The sequence below is a fragment of the Micropterus salmoides genome, unplaced genomic scaffold (genome assembly GCF_014851395.1).
Source record: "Micropterus salmoides isolate LMB-PRFRI ecotype aquatic unplaced genomic scaffold, ASM1485139v1 Ms_hic_scaffold_16, whole genome shotgun sequence".
Lineage (NCBI taxonomy): Eukaryota > Metazoa > Chordata > Actinopteri > Centrarchiformes > Centrarchidae > Micropterus > Micropterus salmoides.
In genome coordinates this window covers 32,939,230-32,960,993 of record NW_024040707.1, presented here as the reverse complement: position 1 = coordinate 32,960,993, position 21,764 = coordinate 32,939,230, and the positions used below count along the sequence as shown (strand labels likewise).

The 21,764-nt window shown below is 44.9% G+C and overlaps 1 protein-coding gene across 4 annotated transcripts in view; it reads right to left on the bottom strand.

Moving 5' to 3' along the window:
• Positions 1-411: 411 nt before the first annotated feature.
• Positions 412-21,764, bottom strand: part of vps13d (vacuolar protein sorting 13 homolog D) — a 48,954-nt gene continuing 27,601 nt past the window's right edge. For 3 of the 4 annotated variants that reach the window (XM_038721565.1, XM_038721566.1, XM_038721567.1), the window contains exons 38-70: positions 20,902-21,042; positions 20,694-20,819; positions 19,559-19,633; positions 18,272-18,374; positions 17,816-17,968; positions 15,765-15,900; positions 15,631-15,678; positions 14,772-14,922; positions 13,968-14,184; positions 13,635-13,882; positions 13,369-13,560; positions 12,987-13,113; positions 12,715-12,857; positions 12,084-12,214; positions 11,770-11,945; positions 11,472-11,595; positions 10,998-11,233; positions 10,805-10,907; positions 10,451-10,608; positions 10,233-10,341; positions 9,980-10,150; positions 8,737-8,841; positions 8,477-8,626; positions 7,965-8,114; positions 7,739-7,835; positions 7,499-7,647; positions 6,461-6,595; positions 6,123-6,290; positions 5,879-6,011; positions 4,705-4,900; positions 3,290-3,421; positions 2,954-3,194; positions 412-1,299 (exon numbers count right to left, since the gene is read on the bottom strand). In XM_038721565.1, coding sequence (XP_038577493.1) covers positions 1,168-1,299; positions 2,954-3,194; positions 3,290-3,421; positions 4,705-4,900; positions 5,879-6,011; positions 6,123-6,290; positions 6,461-6,595; positions 7,499-7,647; positions 7,739-7,835; positions 7,965-8,114; positions 8,477-8,626; positions 8,737-8,841; positions 9,980-10,150; positions 10,233-10,341; positions 10,451-10,608; positions 10,805-10,907; positions 10,998-11,233; positions 11,472-11,595; positions 11,770-11,945; positions 12,084-12,214; positions 12,715-12,857; positions 12,987-13,113; positions 13,369-13,560; positions 13,635-13,882; positions 13,968-14,184; positions 14,772-14,922; positions 15,631-15,678; positions 15,765-15,900; positions 17,816-17,968; positions 18,272-18,374; positions 19,559-19,633; positions 20,694-20,819; positions 20,902-21,042 — 4,856 coding nt within the window. In that variant the 3' untranslated portion in view covers positions 412-1,167. Of the gene's footprint in view, positions 1,300-2,953; positions 3,195-3,289; positions 3,422-4,704; positions 4,901-5,878; positions 6,012-6,122; positions 6,291-6,460; positions 6,596-7,498; positions 7,648-7,738; positions 7,836-7,964; positions 8,115-8,476; positions 8,627-8,736; positions 8,842-9,979; positions 10,151-10,232; positions 10,342-10,450; positions 10,609-10,804; positions 10,908-10,997; positions 11,234-11,471; positions 11,596-11,769; positions 11,946-12,083; positions 12,215-12,714; positions 12,858-12,986; positions 13,114-13,368; positions 13,561-13,634; positions 13,883-13,967; positions 14,185-14,771; positions 14,923-15,630; positions 15,679-15,764; positions 15,901-17,815; positions 17,969-18,271; positions 18,378-19,558; positions 19,634-20,693; positions 20,820-20,901; positions 21,043-21,764 lie in introns of all 4 variants that reach the window. The other variant, XM_038721568.1, reaches the window with a different exon arrangement.

Genomic DNA, 21,764 nt, shown 5'->3' with positions numbered 1-21,764 from the left:
GATTATCCCCAACTGTTTATTCAGAGTAGAACTCTAAGTACTACATTATGTTACCTTTTATATCTGTTTGAATCAGACTGAGAGTCTTCAGCCATGCAGATGTGAGGCTGTGAGAAGGGTCCAACTGGGGCCTCACGTCTGGGGGGGCCCAGGTCTGCGAGCCAACATGCAGAGAGTACAGTCCCTACACCTGAGGTCAGCTGTCCTTATAAACAAATAAAAATGTATTTTCCAGATTTGAAAATGTTCTCTGCTCAAGGCTTTCTGTAGTGTTGAATTAAAGTTTGTGTCCAGCTGAATATGCTCTCCTGTCAGCTGTGAAAGAAATGCTGTTACATAAAGTGCAGGAGATGTTAGCCTGCCGGAGAGGCTACCTGTTGCTGTTCCTATAAAACCAAGTGAAACACAGTGTAATGAACAACCTCAGGATTTATTGTAGTGAAAAGCATCATGACTCAAACAGGTGTACAGCAGTGTGCACCTGGGCTGGGGAAGTCTGGGGAGAAGCGCTCTACACGGTGAGGGGTGTAGTTGTGGAGCTTTATTTGAAGCAGTCCATGTGAATGTTACTTTACAGGATCACAGAGTCCACCGGCTCTCCGTCCCGGACTCCACCCTCCTCTCAACACACAACTCAAACTCTGACACCAAACCCAAAGCTCAGAATCCACCAGAGTAAAGTCTGGTGAGGAGGACACCTGGCTCATTAAAAAGAAAAGCAGAGACACATCAGACCTGGAGGTGTGACTGTACAAGGCAGAGAGACAGGCAGCTCCAGTGTGCGAGGCGGGGGCCTGCAGAACCCCCCTCTCTCACTTAGTGTCTCTTGTACACAAAACAGAGTTGTAAAGGCAGTTAGTTTCATTTCACATCATAGCTGTTCTTCTCCATACTTAGAATTCTTACAGTATGTACACTACTGTATAGGACTGTGTGGTTCTATTTACATCTCTATTCACAAACAGAAAGGACGCCTGCTGCGTTTAAACACTGTTTCCACATGTACAAACTAACACTGCCTTGCATATGTGTCATGTACACGTATGTGCTCTTTCAAAACATCAGGTCATGTGACTAAACCGGGTGTCTGACTCTTCCCTTTTCTGCAGTCTGTCAAACACGTTAAAATACACAAACCAATAAAAGGACTGAAGAACAGGAAGGTGATCAGGACTCCAGCAGTAAGTAGTCCTCGTTCTCAGTGGCAGGCAGCATGAGCTGCTGCTCGTAGTACAGGCTCTTGGCATAGTTGATCTCCTGAGAGATTTTGATGGCGAGACTCTCGCTCTTCACGTGGACCTGCAGAGAGGAAGATGCAAGATAAAAACAGTGAAATTAGTGCTGGGGCGTGAGCATCATTAACATGTACAATGTGCTACATGACCCCCACAGTCCTGATCCTGGAAGTCCTGGAGTCCCCTGTTGGACTGTAAAACTTCAGCTTCTTTCATTGACTCTATTAAAGACAACACTCTTCTCCATTTAAGCATGGCTTCTGAGTTCCGGACTTCTGCAGGTGTGTCCTCCATACTGCATAATATATTTAGGAAACTGATTTATTGATTTTTTTTTCAGGTCCAAACTGCCAGTTAGTAACACATGTGTTCTTACTATCTTAGACGGGATCAGGTCTCTGCATATAAACACTGTAAGATATGGTAAGATGATAGGCTCTCTTTTGAAACACATGTCACAGAATTGGGAAAAGAGATTAAAAAAAAAATCAAGTTGGGCTTCCTTTAGGGAACCAGACTGTTGTCAGCAAACAGGAAAGAAGTGTTCAGGCTACTATTATGTCAGCCTTAGATTTTGGGGATATTATCTATACGCACGCTTCATTAAAACCACTGGATGTTATTCACCACAGTGCACTCATCAGGTGTAAGCAACATGCATCATCCCCAATTCCCACTAAAGAATAAATATAAACACAAGATCACAGACATGGATTACTCCAGAGACTCCAGCGGAGTCAGCCATGACTGCTTTCAGTTTCTTTGCTCCATATTTATGGAACAAACTGTCGACCAAACTCAGGTTAAACACTCTGGTGTCTCCTACCCAGTTTAGAAATGTTATGAAGACTGAGTGTAGAATTCTTCACAGACTTCAGTGCGCACCTCAACTCCTCAACTTTATCAACCCAAAGATCTCTCTTTAACAACAATATAAACAAGGAGCCTGGTTTGTTTGTGTTGAATATTGTTAATGAGGACTTCTGTATGACCTACATGCAGGGAAAACTTTTGTTTAAACTCCTTCTCCTGGCAAGGAGGTGTGTTTTATTTAAGTGGATTAAGCCTAGGCCTCCTACTACACCAGTGGCATGGGGAGATTTTCAAAGCTGTACCAGTGGAGCGACTGAAGGGCAATGAAAGCTGCTTTGATGGCTGTGGCAACCCTTTCCTCACTATTTCACACTCAGTGTTTCAGATATTTCACAAAGAGGGCGCCACGCCCTCGTCTGGAATCCTCCTGGTGGCCCTTAGAGAGGAAAAGACTCCTGTCTGTTTTCCCTCTTCACATTGCTTTCATTTGTTTTTATTTTAACCCCCATTCCAGAATATCTTCTATGTACTTATCCATGATATGATGTTGGCTTGATACTGTCCATTGTTTCTTTTTGTTGTCTGTCTGTTTCCTTGAAAAACTCAATAAAATGTTTAATTAAAAAAAAGAAAAAGAAATGTTATGGAGAATCATTATGATGTGGTATGCAATTGTTTTAATATTTTTTAAATATTCACTTGTTTGTGAGTCTACTGAACATATTAACATCTGCTTTCCGTTTTAAAATTATACTAAAATAATTTCACTATGTGCTGAGTGCTTGCAGACAGGATCACCGCTGCAGGTCCTATGGAACCTGCTGACAGGCTGTAGAAGTGAATCAGTGAAGTAGAACAGACTAAACATTTGTGTGGAGCTAGAGAGGAGGCAGACGGAGTCTCACCATGGGTTTCTGGTGGGAGGGGCCAGGTATGGCCACACCGCTGCTGGTGCTCTCAGCCTTCTTGGTGAGCTGCACATACACCTTCCCGCGATCCTTTGAGACCAGGCAGTGATAAAGGTCATCGTACTTGACCTCAAGGAAGATGGCCTCGCGGTCCACGTAGTCCCCCGGCTTCAGGAAGTAGACCACTTTGGAGGAGATGAGGACGCAGTAGCTGTCGATGGGCTCCACAGCGATGAAGCTGGAAGGAGAAACAGGACCAGGAGTGAGACACGGGGTGGGAACAGGGAGTCAGACAGGGGAGTCGAACACAGTGCGTGAAGGAGGGAGACTCACAATTCAGAGTGGACATTGTCCGTGAGGCGGAAGAGCTGCTCCTGACCATCAGACTGAGCGGCAGAGTGTCGAGGCAGCAGACCCTGAGGACCCTTACAGCAGCGAGGCTTCCTGACACGCTGCACGCCGAGCCTGAACCGCAAGACACAAACAGACACACACACACTTCCTGTTTAAGCACCGATCAGGACTTCATAGTACTTTGAAGCATTATTAACACTACAATCTCTAACCAGTATATCAACAAGCAGTAAAAGCTTAAAAACACAAGATTATAACTGATATCATTCTTATATCCATGTTGATGAGTTTGTGTTTTGAGAAATACAAACTTTTTTTTTTAAATAAGTGGCGACTTTCCTAAAAAAAACAAGGAGACCGTTTTAATCATAGGTGTCATTTACACTGGGACATGTCCCCACCACTTTTTGAAAGCATTTGTAAAAAAAAAATAAAATAAAGAAAAAAGAAAAAAAATCTGAAAAGTGGCTTGCAACGTTTATTTGCACAACAAAAACTGAATAAGAAATGCAATGTAATATAGAAGAAACAGATCTGCTCCATATATATATATATATATATATATATATATATATATATATATATATATATATATATATATATATATATATATATATATATATATATATATATATATATATATATATATATATATATATATATATATATATATATATATATATATATATATTATTTTTTTTTTTTATTTTGTGTTTCCCTCTATATAAATAAAGACATTCCCACCATAAATGTCTCCAGAATTCAGGACATTAAGTGTTTAATGCTCAAAATCTTCTGGGGGAGGACCCCCAAAGCCCCAAATCGTATATTTCATCAATGACTATTTAGTCTAAATGGATTTATAATATATTCTTGTGACACAAAGTTGTGCATCATTATGTCTCATGGCCTAAGTGTTTAGTCCAACCCCTAATCTGAGCCCTTAAATTTCCCCACCACTTTTCAACACAAAATGATGCCCTTGGTTTTAATAAACATATGTCATGTTAGTCATGATATGTTCATGGTCAGTGTTTACAAATCATGAAAATGGTGATGGTGCATAGATAAGATGCTTGCCTTTGGTGTAGGAGACCTGGGTTCCATTCCCACTGTGAAACATCCACCATTGTGTCCCTGAGCAAGACACTTAACCCCTAGTTGCTCCAGAGGCGTGCGACCTCTGACATGTACAGCAATTGTAAGTCGCTTTGGATAAAAGCGTCAGCTAAATGAATAAATGTAAATGTAAAATACAGCGACTCATGTTTTTACAGTTGTGTTTAAGCTGCGATGTGTTTACTCTGTTTGACTAAACTATGGGAATGTAAAGTGTTGATCTCGTCAGACAGAACATGCAGCAGGGTAAAAATATGATGATAGAGTGAACCCACCTGTGGTTACTGAGACTAGCCATGTCCCGGACCGTCTGAGCTGTCTCAGAGGCAAAGTCCAGAGCTCCAGCCACCGGTTTGGTCACAGTGCCGACCAGACCTTTACCCAGGCCTGAGAAGAAACCGCTGACTCCGCCCTCTGTCTTCACCCCCTCCACTGTGGAGGTGATGATGCTCGTCATGCCCCCAATGATACCTGGGGGATACAAAATGTTTACCCTGATGAGGCTTCACAGCACGATAAACATCGGCTGACAGTCAACAGGCAAATAAATGTACGGCATATGTGCATAAAAATAATTAACGTTCTTAAAATCACAACATAGTCGCTTGGCCCCGTGGGGTCGCTCTTTGCTCCGGTGATCAGGAGATAAGCGCTCCGCGAGTAAACGGCAGGCGCTCTATGGATAGTAACCATGGCAACAGCTTCTGTGTGCTACACAGCTGTAGCCTATTTAACTTAAGTTCAAATTATAGGCTACATAACTTTGTCTGATAGGCCTTCATCTAGATTTGTGGGGATGCTCTGCCGTGCGAATTCCCTCCTGTTGATGTCCTATTTAGTTAAACGGTGATAGATTCTGGAAACTCACAAACAGCGAGGATCAGTCTCTTCCAATGATCTGTGCTGCGCATCGCGTACAAAAAGTTCAAGACAATTCGGCTTCGGCAGCTGGCGGGCGTGTGCTGAGGCGAGCACTTCACCTCACTGTGACAGGGACACTTATTTTTCCTTTATTTTACCAGGAAGTGTCATTAAGATCAAAAATCTTTTTTACAAGAGAGACCTGGCCAAGGTAGCAGCCATACATAAACATAACATATTAAAATGCACTTGCTACTGAACACAGACTGTTTCTGCTGCTCCCTGATAAAAGAAAAATGTTTCTGCTGATACCTGAAAACAGATTTATATCTGTTAACCTGTGGCTCAGAACGAGCCTGTTATGATGTTCTAGCAAACAGCTTTGGTTTAATATTTGATTACATTAATGTTCAAGTTGAGATTTACAAGAAATATTTTATTGCTACTGTGTAAAGGGAATACTGCTGGGAAAAAGATTTGTTTAAACTGTTTGCAAACCACATGTTATTGCACTTTTGTGGATACAGCTGGACATTCAAATTAAAAGTGCATAACTATGCAACTATATATAAATAAATATAACCCTACCGTGAGCCAGGCCGTGGATCCCTGCTACCAGGTGCTCTCCACTGGTGGCTCCGTGGTACCTGATGTACTCTCGCTCACTCTGGTGCCGGTTGTCCATGGTCTTCCCCAGCCCGTCTGACAGAGTCCCTGCAAACTGTCACAGAGAGACCAGGAGGACGTTCACACACACTGCACAGCTTCATCCACAGTGAGCCTGTGCAGGTAGATGTTTATTCAGCAGGTGGAAACATTAACCACATAATACCTTGGCAGCAGAGTTTGACACGCCGTGGGTCACGTTGCGTATGAGGCCGCCCACGTTGCCGTACTTGATGAGCTCTGACATGCCCTCAGTGACGTCGTTGAGGAGGCCCATGGGGTTTCCCAGGAAGTCCACAGAGCCCAGGATCTGAGTCGCCTGACTCATCAGCTCCTGCAGACAGGAAACTCTCCACAGTCATGATCCAACACAAACCACATGGGAGACAGACCTGTCCATGTTGCAGCTCAGGCGGAAGAAAAGAGTGATCAGGAATGAATTATCAGCTATCTTCGTTCAAACTGTCATGGCCAAATAATACTTTCACACGTGCTGGACTGTACCTCTCTGAAGTGCTTGAGGATGTCGTTGATGATGATCTCCTGCGTCTCGTAGGGGTGCACTCTGGTGAACGGGTACATGTTGATGACAGCGTCCTCAAAGCGAACCAGAGGAAAGCCCAGGGTGCCTTTCAGAACCTGCAGAACAGGAAGGAACAGAGTGACATCAAGTGGTAACGAGGAGTGGTGGCAGGATGTTTGTGACCCACAGAGGTACAAAACTTTATGCCAAAGATTTAAACTCAGTTTTAAGCACAACGTGGCATCAGTGCATCAATACTGCTGTTTCAATCCTCTGATGAACAGGTACAACAGGTAAGTGTATGATGCTTGTGTTGTCACATGTCAGTTTCATACCACATTTAAAATATCTTTGCAATAATGAGTAGATGGTTGTCCACATTTTAACGATCACTTTCAACATGTTTCTTGATAATAATCACAAGAATACTTCTGCCCTCAAGTGATTTTATTGAGTTCTATTAAAGAAAGGAGAGTAGTTTCAGGGGGAGTTGCATGCTGGAGCTATTTCTTGACAGTATCCATCCACCCAGAACTTGTGTGCAGCCATGGTGCGCGTTGCCAGATCCAGCCTTTTGGTGCCTGTGCTGGAAACCAAAGCAAAGCTGGAAACCCCACAGTGGTGACAAGGAAGCTGCGGTCACTGCACAAGAAAAACATCCAGTTCCTAACTCCCCCTGAAACCACAAGTTGCTGTTTCCCATGTCTGTCTGTGTGCAGCATGTTAGCCAGAGAGCTCTACTGCTGCTGGTAGCTGTGTTTTCGAACTCTAGACAGAGCCATGCAAGCGGTTTCCCCCCGTTTCCAGTCTTCATGCTAAGCAAGGCTGTACTGAACACACAGACATGAGGCCGAGGTCCATCTGGACATCTGACTCCCAAAGAAAGAAGAAAGCCTAAACCATTTCTTTGAGATTAAAACCCCCCTGAAGCTGTTTCTGTGGTCAACTTTAGGAGGCGACGTGCTGCTCTTACTCTGCATCAGTGTAAAGTGATGAAGCAAAAGAAACGGTCGTGTTACCTTGAGGTCAGGAGGCAGCTTGGGAGAGGTGAAGACACTCAGCTTGACCTGGGGGATGCTGATCTTCAGGTTCTCAAAGTAGTAACGTTTGGGAGGTCCTGCGTCCTCGCTGGGCTTCTCATAGATATTTTCATCCAACTTCTCCAGCTCTGCATTCATTACAAACAGGATTTAGTATTCTACTTTTAAGCAGAAACAACCACAGCGTTACACTAATACTAACAACGTCATTTAACTCACCAGCCTCGGTCTGTCCATATCCAAAGAAACTGAGCAGCTTGAGCAGCAGCTTCTCCTCGATGATGACAGTGAAGCGCCGGGCCGTCACCATCAGGTGCTGTGAACGCATCACGGTTACATCATTAGTCATGTGATCCAGAATCACTGCAGTGAAAAACTGAGGACAGTTCCTGTGACACATGGTGACGCCATGTCAGACAGCAGTGATTGGGTGTGTGACGCTCACCTTAAAGAGGTTGGTGAGCATGAGGCTGCTGGGAACCTTGACTGAGTTGACCTGCAGGGCAGGGCCGGTCTCGCCGACGCCACTGTCGCTGGAGCTGGGCGTCACACACAGCATCACGGGCTGGGTGGTGCCCAGCAGCTGGTTGTCCACCTGATGACCACAAAACACGAGCCTTCACACAACAGCCTCCGCTGAACATGCCCTGTAGGGCAGCCTCGACTGGATTAACAGGCACATTATTAGCAGAAAGGTGAGCGTTGATCAGGCTGGATATTCACAGGAAGCTTTGTTTAATCTGAATGAAGACATCAGTTAGCATCACTGGACCCTCTTTATGTCCCACCTGCCTTCCCCTCACACATTCAGCAAACATCTCTGCAGTCTGCTGACTACGCCGTGTCATTTCACCGTCCTCTCTGCCTTCGCTGTGTTACAAACATGTGACGCGCCTCGACCTGCTTCTGTATGACGCACTGTTATTGAACATAGACGGGAACGTTTCCACGGCTCACCTGGATGTTCTGAATGCTCAGCTCCAGCACCTCGTTGGCAGCGGTACGGATGAAGTGGATGTTGATGCCGGACAGCGTGGTGAACACGAGCTCCTCAGGAACTTTGTTGACCAGAGACACACCCAGACCTTCCTCCAAGTTCACCAACACCTGAGAGTGAATGCAAAGACGGCATCAGAGGAGAGGGTTGTCCTGCGGTAATTCTGAGGGTTTAATTCTGCCAAGGCGTGAATGGTGCATGTAAAATAAGGTTCTGGTACCTCCAGCTCCTGCTCAGGCTCTCTCTTCCTCACATCCTCTTTGCTCCTGTCCTGCTCTGTGCTGGGGGAGCTCCGCATCATTCTCCTCTGGTTGAAGTCACTGATCTACAGACAAACAGAAAAACAGAAACGATGATGTTCCCCATCGGTGTAAATGCCAAGAAGATGTTATCACAGCACTGAAGATCTTGTACATTGTGAAAGAAGTTCTGTTATGTGATTTGCAGTGTATGAACACAAGGATTCTGTGACAGAGAACAACCAGAGACAGAAAGTTTTAAAAAATGTGGACACCACTATTCTATAACTAAAACATTTACTCAAATATTCAAACACATCATAAAAGTCAGCTTTGAACATGGTGTTTCTCTAAACTAAAATGATATTCTCAAGTATTTAATGGCACAGCTGTTTTATCCTTTTTATTTCCTGGTTCTGACCGTTTTAAAACTGTTTGCAGTGTTTCATCCCCGAGATTTTATGTAGTCTTAAGGAATATTTATTAATCTAGTGGATGTTTTTAGTGTTTATTTTATTTTATTTGTATTGGGACGTGTTAGTTTTTTGTTGTTGTTAGCTTGTTTTTAAATTTGGTTGTATTTTGTAAGGGTTGATTGTACAGGGTTCCTTTACTCATCCGTACCTCGCCTTGCCATCTTTATCAGACTACAACGAAGACCACAATGGAAACAAGTTTGTAACTTTCTTGTGTTATCCTCGACACCTCTGATGTATATGTAATATGTAAATGTATAATGTCACTGTGATGGCATCTTGTTATGCATTTATTTTTGTTACTGTCAAAATAAATAAATCAAATCAAATCAAAGATAAAGAAGTCTGAACACACCATAGAGCAGCGTGGCTGTTTGATCTCACGTGACATTAGGGTAATTTGTTTTGAGAGCCAGGGGATTCCTGACATCTGTCAAGTACTGAGCGAAACTTCGACAAAGAAAAAGGATATCTGAGAGCATTTCATCCACTGGACACAAACAAACTGTGTAGCAGCTCGTTGATACAGTGTGACACATCACTGATCAATATCAGCTTTTATTAAGATGTTTTCCTGTGAAAAGAACCCACTGGCTACCTGAAAGGCAGGTAACACACCTGCAATAATGTAAAATAGGTGAAGGGAAAGAGGACAAAACAAGGACACCTCAAAGATCCTCAGCTGCTCAGCATCACCGCTGTCACTCACATTATTATTCCTTTGGAGTTCTACTGGGTTTGTTCTCACCTGCAGGACACGTGTGGGTCCATCTGGCAACACCTGGACCGACAGCACCCCAGAACCAGGTCTCATCTTCTGGTTGATGAACTGCTGCTCGGGGCCGGGTTCCATCAGCCCGGAGTCTGGTCCCAGCACCACCTCTGCTCCATCGTACAACCCTGTCTCCCCACCCTTCACCTGAAGCGAACAAGTCACAGAAAGTCTCAGGACTCTGACCTCCACAACACAGAGGATAGGAGATCAACACAGGAGCACACACCTGGACCACCAGCCGGGGAAGGCCGCAGGTCAGCATGCCTGAGCTGAAGTACCACGTCTGGGTGGTGCTGCGACGAGAGTCCGGCCTCCTCAGCATCAGCGGCTCAAAACTGCAGAGAGGCAAAAAAACACCTCTTACGTCTTTCACGAAAGACTTCCTTCCACTTTATGGTCTATGACTCCTGAGAGAAACACCTGCTGAGCTACTACTGTACAAACCTGTTGTCACTGACGGCCGCCAGCCCAGCAATGTCCAGCACCAGAGAGGAGTCCAGCGGGCGTGGCTGGGCCGGCTTGCTCTGCGGGGGAGACGACCCCTCGTGACATAGCATGCCTGACCCGGTCATCCTCCACAGCTGGGAGCGCTTCCCCGGCTCCTGCACAGCCATCACAGCGTACGTTACTGCACATGCTCAGTCACGGGCTGCTGCTAATCAAGGTCTCTATACCATGACATTCTTTTCAGTCCAAATGCCATAAATAGTGAAGAAATTACCAGCAACACATGCTCGCGTTGATAAGATAAACAAACCAATTATCAAAACATTTGTTCATTCTGGGTCGGGTCGGTACCTTCTTCTTCAAGATGACCCTTTGAGTCTTGGTGTCCACATCCAGAACCAGCTCAGCACAGCTCACCAGACGCTTCTTCCCAACAGGTCTCCTCTCAACGCTCCTGCATGGACAAAAAGCTGCTGCTTACTTTTATGACTTTAAAAAAAAGCAGAAGACTGATCAATTCATTACTGGTTAGTGGTGTCCATACTGTGAGAAGGTGTGTGTGGCAGCGATGTAGATGAAGTTCTCGTAGTAAAGCTTGTTGTATTCCCTGAAGAAGTTCATGTCTGCTGTGACCTCTGAGGATCCAGCTCCCTTCACAGTCAGCGTGAGGTAGGGGGGCAGCGTGGGTTCATCACAGGCATAGTCCAGCACTGCGCCCGCCTTCACCTCCGTGTGCAGCCGGATGTCAGCCACACCATGCTGCCACACCTGAATCGGCACCTGAAGGGATTCAAACATCCGTTCAATGTATTCTATCTGGTCTCTCTATTGTATTTCTGTCAGCGCGGCAGCAGTACGGTCCCTCATTCATTTCAATGAGACTGGCGTTAGCACAGGGGGAGGGGAGGGGGGCCACATTTTTTAGTTCATGGAGAGAGACCTGGAGAGTCCAGTGAGGGATTCGATTGAGTAATTATGTGGTGATTGGTATTAGTAACAGGTCTTAACAAGGGCTGACCTCCGAGATGTTGTCAATGCGGAAAGGTGGAGGCAGCTGGTCCGTGTCAGTGAAGGAGATCTGGTACGTAGCGCCCTTCAGGGTGATCTCAGTCCGCAGGAAGAAACAGTTCCCCAGAGTGTCCCTGTTCAAACCAAGATCCACTTAGAACCTGTCAAACACTTCACTTCAGTGGCCACCACATGAACTAAGCAAACGTTAGGAGGAGCATAGAGTATATTGTCCAGTTGGTGCAGTGTGTAGGTGTGTGTGTGTGTGTGTGTGTGTGTGTGTGTGTGTGTGTGTTAGTGTAGCTCACCTCATGTTGATGTGAAAGGACTTGGGCTTGTTGACCTCGAAGCCTCCAGACCAGGTGCAGTCGGGGGTGTCCATGAGACGGACACAAAGCAGCTGGTCGTAGTCGTTGCGGGGCCAGTGGAAGACCACGCTGGAGCCTGGCAGGGTGGAGATGTAGCCCTCGGGGTTGGCTGTACCCTGGGACACGTGAATTCATTAGTGACTTCCAACATGTTGTATTCATTTACTGTCCCACTGGGCCAGCAGAAAGCAGACAGGTGTGAAACAGTTCTCTGTGTACAGTGTTCACCACTAGGCTACCAGAACAGTTCTCACCTTTCCTCGTGCAAACTCTCTCTGAGCAAAGGCCAGCTTGTGTGTGGAGCGGTTGTCCAGCAGGTAGCGTGGGGCGAAGGTCACTATGTGAGTGTCCCTGTAGCGCCCTTTTCCTTTCCGCACACTGATACCTGTGGTGATCAGACAGGGATAAATGATGCTGACAGTTTCACTGATATTACATAAAACGCTCACCGTGTCATCTCACCATCTATCTGACCCTTCTCTTGCTAACTTCATTTGTAGCCAAATTTCAACTTATAGTTTGACTGATAATGTCACAGCAGGAGCAGAGACATATTAGCAGGAGTCAGTCACTGGAGAAGAAATGTAAACCTGTTTGCTGTAAGTGATTATTAATAATGGCCAAGCAGACCTTCCTCTCAAAGCACAGAGAAGGGAGAACATGATGAGAAAGGTTCTACTGGAGTCCTGATCAAAGGCAAAGACAAGAAATTCCTTTAAGATTTAATCGTAGCAGAGTTCTGAAATTCAATTCTTCTGCTTGGTTGCATCAACACTGAGGGCTTTTAATCATCCAGAGAGGTCAGGAACACGTTCATCTGCTTCTCTCTGAACATGTCTCTGCAGGAGGAGCTTGGGATTTCTGGCTGTGAATATACCGACTTGCCTATGTTGTAGATGAGGCCGGGCCTGTTCCCATGCTGGATGACCTTCACTGCCCTTACTCCCCTCCCTCCGTCCAGGGAGAAGCCCTGGCACCAGCCTGGAACACCGTCTGGGTGGATCCCTTTCCCGATCCGCATCGTACACCTGGAATGAAGACGGGACGAAGGGATGAAAAGACAGATGAGTAAAAACGCCAGAGGGATGTGGGCTGGATAGAACACTGCTAACCCGGTCCTCAGCAGCACAGAGCAGTCTGGGCTCTGACACACTCACATGGCTGGTTGCTCTTTGTCAGTGTAGCAGAACAGTAACGGACTGAGGCTTCGGGCTAACTCGTGCTCCTCAAACTGGCCCGCTGCGTCGGCTTTGGCGTTGTCCTGACGGAAAATCAACGGCAGACCTGAGGAGGAACATTAGAGAATGATAACAAGGAGCTCGTTCTTTAAGCAGAGACTGTCGGGACACCTGCAGAACCATTTAACTGAACAGGCCGGTAAAGCAGCACATCTGACGCGCACCATTATGATGACAGTGAATTATTAAATTAAATTAGATTAGTGGAAGAACATGAGTTAATACAATAAATAAACTAATATATACTGATGTAACAAAGGAATCAGCTCAGGTCAAGTTTAATTTCAGTGTGAAACATTACCGGTCTTGTTGATGAGCCAGTAGGGGGCAGAGATCAGGATCTTCAGTGCCCCCTGCGCACGCAGGATGATGCGGATGGTGAGGCACAGGAGCTGCTTGTTTGTGTCGTACAGCCTCATGCGTACCACGTAGTTCTGGGTCCCCGGGGGGATCAGCAGCTCTTTGCACACGGGGAAGTTCTCCAGCAGGACTCCTGCAGAAAACACAGCATGAGAACAGAGAATATGTAGGGGGAACGAGCAGCAGCAGGGGAGAGACGGTCCTGACCTAGCTCCATGTTCTGCGAGGTGTCGGCGCCATGCAGCACCGCCTCCTTCCCTGGTTTCAGTGAGCCTCTGATGGACGTCCCCTTGATGTAGTAGTTGAGGTCACAGGGCAGCAGGTTGGCCAGCACCATGGTGGGCAGCAGGTAGATGGTGTGGCCTGGCTGGCGGTAGATCTGCTTTGCGCTGCCAGAAACCCTCTTGGCAGGCTGCTGGTCTGGGTAGTTCTCCTTTTTGATGACCACACAAAACCTGCGAGGTGCAGAGAGACAGGCAGATGGTACCAGGTGTGAGGAAGACAAGAACGAGAACGAGCTGTCCGACTGGCAACACGTACCTGAAGTTACGCTTGAGGTTGTCATCAAAGTCGGCGGACTGACACTCCCGCTTACTGCTGCTGACCTCGCCGGGCCGCTCCACGCTGGTCCAGTGGATGGGAACCTTACAGAAGAATAGGCCTAGGCCTTTGGGCCGAGCCTGCAGCCGCCAGGACGTCAGGTGGAGGGGGACCGCCAGGGCCTGGTCGGGCATGATGGGAGGCAACACCACCGGTTCTGTCACCAGAACAGGGCTTCATTACTACGACAGCAAACACCATCAAATCTAAACTAAATAAGATCAAATCAAATATAAATTTGTCACAATATTTATTGTTGAATAATTAAATGAAAGGAAATTTAAATACAATTAAACAAATAAAAGAAAAGATAAATTATATAACAAGTGACAAGTCAAATAAAATATATTTAACCAATTTAAACAGAAAACATTTAATTAAATAAACCTTAGAAAGATATATGAACAATCAAGATCAAATAATGAATGAAAATGAAATATGAATAAATTTATTATTACAGAACCTAATTACTTTTAATAAAATATTAATTTATTTAGTTTATATATATTAAAATAACAAAATAAATGAACAAATGAGAACATCTAATTGAATTAAATAAAAATACAATTGAATTTATTTTGGCAGGGCGCACAATTAAAAGTAATTGCACCAGAGTTAGCTAGCAGCTAATTTACATCTGTCGTCCAGGGAAAGGACAACAGAAACACTAACATAAAATTAGAAAATCCCTCAGAACATCTTGGATTACGTGGTTACATTTCGTAATTAAAAAACGCATCTTACTGTCGGGGGCCGAGGGGCTGTCGAGCCGGACCTCCATGGGAACATCCAGACGGTTCTTCACCATCAGGGCCGAGCGGACGGTGATAACCTTCCTGGCGCTGCCCTCCATGGTGATGGAGAAGACCACTCTGACAGGAGGAAGGGCAGAGAACTGAGGGGCCCAAAACAACAAGCGAGCATCAGTTTAAATTCACCAACTGCTGTGGAGCACTGAGGATGCTGAACCAGAGACGTGCCCTGTTTCTGATGGACCCTCCCTCCAGGTTTACTTTAGTTTTCTGCACAGATGTTTCAGTTTAACTGCCTGTCATAAAGCACATAATCCATCTGGAGCTGAAACAATTAGTCAATTAATTATTCTCAGAATAATTAACGTTTAAATCATTAATTTTTAAATAATAAAAATAAAATTAAATCATTCTTAAATTTTCATTATTTCCAACTTCTCAGCTGTGACGATGCATTCGTTTGTCCTGTGTGATAATAAATGTCATATCTTTAGCTTCTGGACAAAACGAGCTTTCTGAGGACGTTTCTTTCTATAAACTGATGTTTTATAAACATGTGAATAATCAACCTGCAGATGAATTGATAATGAAAAGACTTATTTCACGTGAAATATATGCAACAAATGTTTCATTGACAGTGACTCTAAGAACCTGTAGGATCACTGATTCAACATGCTGAACTGTGATAATCCAGGTCCCTCCACCTCACCTCAGTGCATCATACTCTGTGTTCTTGCTGGAAACCAGCTTACACTTGAAAAGGTTTGGTATATTCTTGCCTCATTAGAGGCAGTAAAAGCAAAGCGTTTTCTGCTGTATGATGAGCAGCTGCCCTGACATTTCAGACTTACATAAACGTGTGGGTGGATGATGTTGGTTCTGCTGATTGGACTGCCAACCTGTGGAGAGTAAATAACACTTTAACACCAAACTCTGGGTCAGAAACCATGAACATTACCAGCAGGACTTTCTGACTCGAGCTCACAGTGTTGGAAGAGTTGTTCCTGTCAGGATCGGCGTAACGGAAGAACACGCCCACTTTGTCCACAGACACCGGCTTGACTTGTTCCCATCCACAGACCCGGACCAGCAGCTGGTGCAGCTTCAGCTCGTGAGTGTGTCTGCAGAAAGACAGCGGTGATACACCATCACAGTCAGCACCATCATTTCCACTGGGCCCCACTGAGCAGAGCTACAACATCAGGACCAGGGGCCGTTTTACAGAAATTCTTAAATCTTAATCTTAAGTATTAAGATAGGAAGAGTCTAAGATAGGATTGTTCCTCTGGGAAGCGATGTGTCCAAGTTCTCTTTGGATCAGTATGAATGAGATGAGAAGAAATGAAAAGCTGCTGTTTCTCCAAACGGGAACAAGCTATTTGGTGACGGGGTGACACTAGACCTCTGAATCATTTGGGGGGCCTCGGGGTGTTAGATGCCAGCCATCAATCAAAACGTCCAGCTGTGGAACTTCTCCAGGGGCCGTATTACAGAAAATTCCTATCTTAAGTTCCTGTCTTCCTATCTTAATCTTAAGTAATAAGATAGGAAGAGTCTAAGATAGGATTTTTCCCAATTTGGTATTACAGAAGCAAATCCTAACTAACTTTAGGAATCCTATCTTATCTTACTTCATCCTATTTTATCTCAGGTTAGGAAATCCTAAATACTCAATCCAACATTGGTTATCAACTTTTATGTCTGTTACCTAGCAACCACTGCCACTTTTCTCATCTCGCTGAGCTAAACGGCTTTTAATTGCTGTTTTTTGGTTGTTTTTTTAATGAAACATACACTGAAAAATGGAGCACCTCTAAATGATCCGACCTCCCAGTCAGATGACTTAGAGGTGTCGGTAACCTCCGTCAAGAAATCCAAATCCACATAAGGCTTAACTGGGGAGTTTATAGAGAGAGAGTGGGCTAAAATAGCGAACACAGTCTCTGCCGCATATCTGGCATCCAGCGGAGCGCTGATTCTGTAAGAAAAGAAAATAAGTCTATCGACAAGTGACACAAGGAGAAAGACAGCAGTTGTGTCGAGAGAGCAGAGGAAAACCGCTGGTGCTCGCTCACTGACCTCGGCAGAAACCCTTACTCTTCTCGGGACAGTGAAAGTAAAAATAATAATAATAATAATAATAATAATAAAGGCTGCGGGCCAACGTCATCATGTTTTTCATGTATTGCTTGAATTTAACGATCTCCTCCTATCAAAGATTAGCATTTGGATAGGTTTTGTTACATCAAGCCTTCACATTATGTTATATAATGAGACGTTATCCAGCGTTACATCGCCTACAGCCTTCCTACTAACGAGGGTTTCGTCATCAAAAACATCGGTAGAATCAATTAAGTTCCTGTTGCCATTTTGTTGACTTTGTAAAAGCAATCAAAGAGCAGCCATGTGGATTAAACGACTCAGCAAACACTACCTGGAAGAGGTGGAAAAGTAAAAGTTAGGACAGCTCAACAGTTCTCCTAAAGTTAGGAGAGTTTATTCAAGATTTTACAAAGTTAGGATGCTTCTGTTATACACTTTTCCTGTCTTAAGTTAGGAAAGGAATATTGACTAGGAACTGTTAATCTCTAATGGCCTTTTTCCTAAATCAGTTCCTAACCCTTATTACCATGGTTACCAAGCAGTTAGGATAGGATCTGCCAGTTAGGAAGTTTCTGTAATACGGCCCCAGGACTCTTATGTCCAGCTAAGCAGACAGTGTCACCACCACAACACATGAACACACTTTGACTAAACCTAGGATTCATCCTCACAGTGGTTCATCACTCCTGTTGGTTTTGAGAACTGTTGGGATATCAGCTAAAGTGTAGAACAAATGCTGCTAGCAAAGATAAATGTGACAGGATAGAGAAACTTTATATCATGTGTGCAGAGTCCTCATTCAGATCATCCATCGTCTATTCATAACAACCATCCTGATGTCAGACAACTGGCCAAACCAGCAGGTATTATTAAATGTTCTCAAGCCAGTAAGAGTGACGGCCCAAATCATGAGGAGGAGAATCAGAGCAGTACCGGTGGCGGAGTTTCTCGCGGGCTTCGAACTCAAAGGGAATCTCCTCCCCAGGCTGCACCTCTCTCCACTGGCTGACATTGTGAGAGTCATCAGTTCCCGGACCGTGGACGTCTGAGATAGAGTCTGCGCTGCTGCTGTGAGAAAGCGCCACCCTGTGGGGAACAAGTGAAGAGGAGACATGGTCAGACACTGGAGTTAAAGCTTCATTTGTCTACATGTCCTCGTTGTGAAATCACTGTTATGTTTCCTTTTTTTAAAATGTTAATATATAACACAAGTGGACTTTCTATCTATCGTTCTCTTTGAGCCTGGACAGAACATGACAAAAACACCTGGCGTCCTGACTGGCCCACGTCAGCACACCTTCAGTATGGATCCCGGTATTCTAGTAGTCGAGTTATCCCTTAAAACATGTGTGGCCTGTAGGACACGCAGGTGGTTCTGGCTCCACCTACCTTGTGGGGGTCGTCGTCAGAGTGGCAAACCACATGGTGCATCCCGTGTGGTTACGCAGAGCATACGGCACGAAGGGCTGCCTCCTCTTAGACAGCTTGACATCTGCTAGAAACAGAAAGAAACAGCGGGTCAGACAGAACACGAGCGGCTCTCACGTTACTCAGCACTGACTATAGCAGCGTTTGATCGACAGCCATGCGCTTGCTTTCTTCTTAAAGCAGCGAAGGCCTGGAAGTCTTTCCTTTAAAAGGGCACTCCAACAATTTACACAAAGAGAGCAGCAGTCAGTGGGATGGCTCGCTGTAAAGCCTCTCCTGTGGCTACATGACATCCACCTTACTGATCTCAGCTCAGAGACTAAAAGCTGGAGCCTGAACAGAACAAAACAGAAAGCCCACATCATTAGGGGGGGATGAAGAGATGTTTCTGGAGCCTGAGCCACACTGGGGACTAAAAGTCATGAGTCTGATCAACTTCATAGAAAAGGCTGAAGCACCCTTTGAAAGGCAACAGGAAATGACATGACATTTGTTTAAGGTGCAATTATAATAGTCTAACCGGTATAATTGTCCTGGTCTGTTGTTCTACATGTGAACAAACAGATCAATACGTGGAGTGATTTCCTCAGAGGTCAGTGAATGCAGCAGTTTGCTCTGTATCATTACTGTTCACATCACACAGCACAGTAAATGATCTCACTGAACATAAAGAACAAATGGAAGCAGGCAGACGCCTTTACTAAACACACACCCCAACTGTTCAGCCAGCTCACCATGAAGACATCACATGTTCAGTAGTTCCTCATGTTCCGTGGTCCAGACTGAACCTTCAGTTCACAGTCAGGGTCTATCTCAATTCTTTTAATGTGTTTATATAAAACCACTGGACACACAGAAACACTGTGCATCAGATGATCTCACGCCTCCACTGCATCCTGCTCAGTGAGCAGCGGTCTACGGAACACAGAGGGCAGCTGAGCCGTAATGAGTCATGCAGTGGGAAGCTAGAGACAAACACGTCATGCTGTTCAGGCAAAACATAAAGACAAACTGAAACGGGTCTGGAAGAGTAGGACAGGCGGGAGAGGCTATGAGTGAAACCTATGAGACTGAGACTTTTAACACTGTTCACATAAACTAGAACTGTTCAGTCCAGATCCACAAAAACGTGCATTAGAGAAATGTGCTTCAGTTGCTTGAGTGTGGAGTCCCCAGTGGAAGTATGTTTGTCCTTTGTCGGGTACCGCGTGTGCTGATGAGGGACACGGTCTAGACTCTGAACAGTACCTCTGGAGTGAATGTGCTGCTCGAGGCAGGTCAAGCTGGCTGTGCTCCTAGTTCTAAGGTGAGCAAGAGGAGCACCTGACAGCAGAGAGAGACATGCAGAGGGAACACACAAGAGGGTTAGAGCTTCATCATCCTCACTCTCTACTTTCTCTGCAAATCAACACTTCATGCTTCACTTCTTCAACAGACACAGGTCTCCACTGAGGGAGCAGAGGAACTTGGCTGATGAGCTTTTCTGCTTCGTTTGATCGACTGGTGCTTCTCAGCTAATATTAAACTCAACATTATAAAAGTCTGGAGAAGAGCAGCTACAACTTCCTGGTCTGCCCACAGCTTTTCAGAATACAGCAACCCATCAACCAAGTTTCAAACAAGATGAACAAGCAAAGTAATGAACTAAAGCCCCAACAGCCCTAAACCTGCACCGTCAAGAACTGTTTTTCTTCTCATCACCAAAGCTCACGTTCAGACTCAGACCATCAACCTGTCAGTCCGCCCCTCAGTCCTGTCTGACTTCCTGTCTGTGGCTCTCCTGGAAGCCCATTGGTTCCTTGAAGATGTAAATCTTTAAAAACTCCTCACAGATAAATAGTGTTTATAAGGCTCAGTCATTTCCAGGAGGAAATGGAGCATCTGTGGAACTATTTCCAGCGGCAGAATGAATCCACATTCAGTGCTGTAGTGTGTTTGGGGCAGCAGGACGGTGTCTGTGGGACTGAGTCAGAATAAACTACAGTGTCCATGGTGATGGAGGAACATGAGGCTCACTGATGGTTTAATAGTTCCTATGTGTCAGAGGGAGAGGACACATCCTTGTTAGGAGATCTGTTCACTGCTGAGTTAAAGTCTGAACATGAGATTTATTGACATGAAGGAAAATACAGGCTTCTAATTTTCCTCTGAGTTGTTGTTCTTTAATGTGAATTTAATCTATTATTATCATCACACAGACTGTGTTAGCATGTTAGCTCTGACTAACAGACTGAACTGTTGCTGAAACATTAATCTGTTTACTCATGTATTTAGATATTTAAATGACATGTGTGTTCTCCAGAATGTCTGGCCGTCCACTCACACAATAAGTTCTTCATGACCCAGTGATTAGTTTCTGGTGCTGTGTGCAGCCTGAACTCACTCTGTCCAAAGCTGGGCGGGTCAACCGAGGAGCCTATCCAGGGCGGGGAGGGTAGAGACGGCGAGCTATGCTCCTCCTCCTTACAGTAGTCAGCGATCCAGGAGCTCTTGGTGGTGTTGTATTGTTCTGGAAGGACCAGATAAAGACATGTTCAATACTTCTGGATGTTTGTTTCTGTGCAGTGACGCATGTTGCAGCCGTTACTCACCGAGCAGGACAGACGTGATGTTGACGTCCAGTCTCTGCTTGGCCCGAATCCCCATCTTCAGACGTGGAGGGTGGAGACGGCCGGCAGCCTGCTGCTGCCAGGACAGGAAGCAGGTCCAGGGCTCGATAAAGGGCTCCCAGCCTGAGACACACACACGAGAGACAGAATTCAGCCATCACTCATCCTACTCCGATAATAGAATATATAATAATATCATACTCTGTACTTTGCTGCGTCAGAACACTGTTCATTAGTTTCAGAATCAGAAAGCTTTATTGCCATTGAACGCAGTTCAACAACATTTGAGTGTAACTCCCCTCAATGTAAATTCAGTGAAAATAAGATAAAAAGACATAAGGGTAGTAATAAATAATCGACAGAAATTCACATAAACGGTTAAAAACTGGAATCAGTAGGAGTAAAAGGATATTGCACAGTCCACATATCAAAACAATAATAATAATAATAATAATAATATAATAGTAACAACAAGTTCCAGTGGCCATCATAGCACTTAGCCATGATACTGAGTGGTCCCAAGTTGTTTTTGACGGTTCAATTCTTTTATGGCTTGTGGGAAGAAATTGTTCTGTCTTCGGAGATTTGTGTGCCCAGGAATTTGAGCTGCTGACTCACTCGACCATGTGTCCTTTGATCTATAGAACAGCATATTCTTCTTCCTTCCTCCTAAAGTCAATTATCAGTCTCTTTTGTTTTGGAGGGGTTGAGAACCAGGCTGTTAATGTGGCACCATGGAGTCAGTTTCTGGACTTCATCCCTGTAGGCAGACTTGTCGTTGTTTTGGATGTGGACCACCACAGCTGTGTTGTCCACAAATTTCATAAAGGTGTTATTGCTGTGGG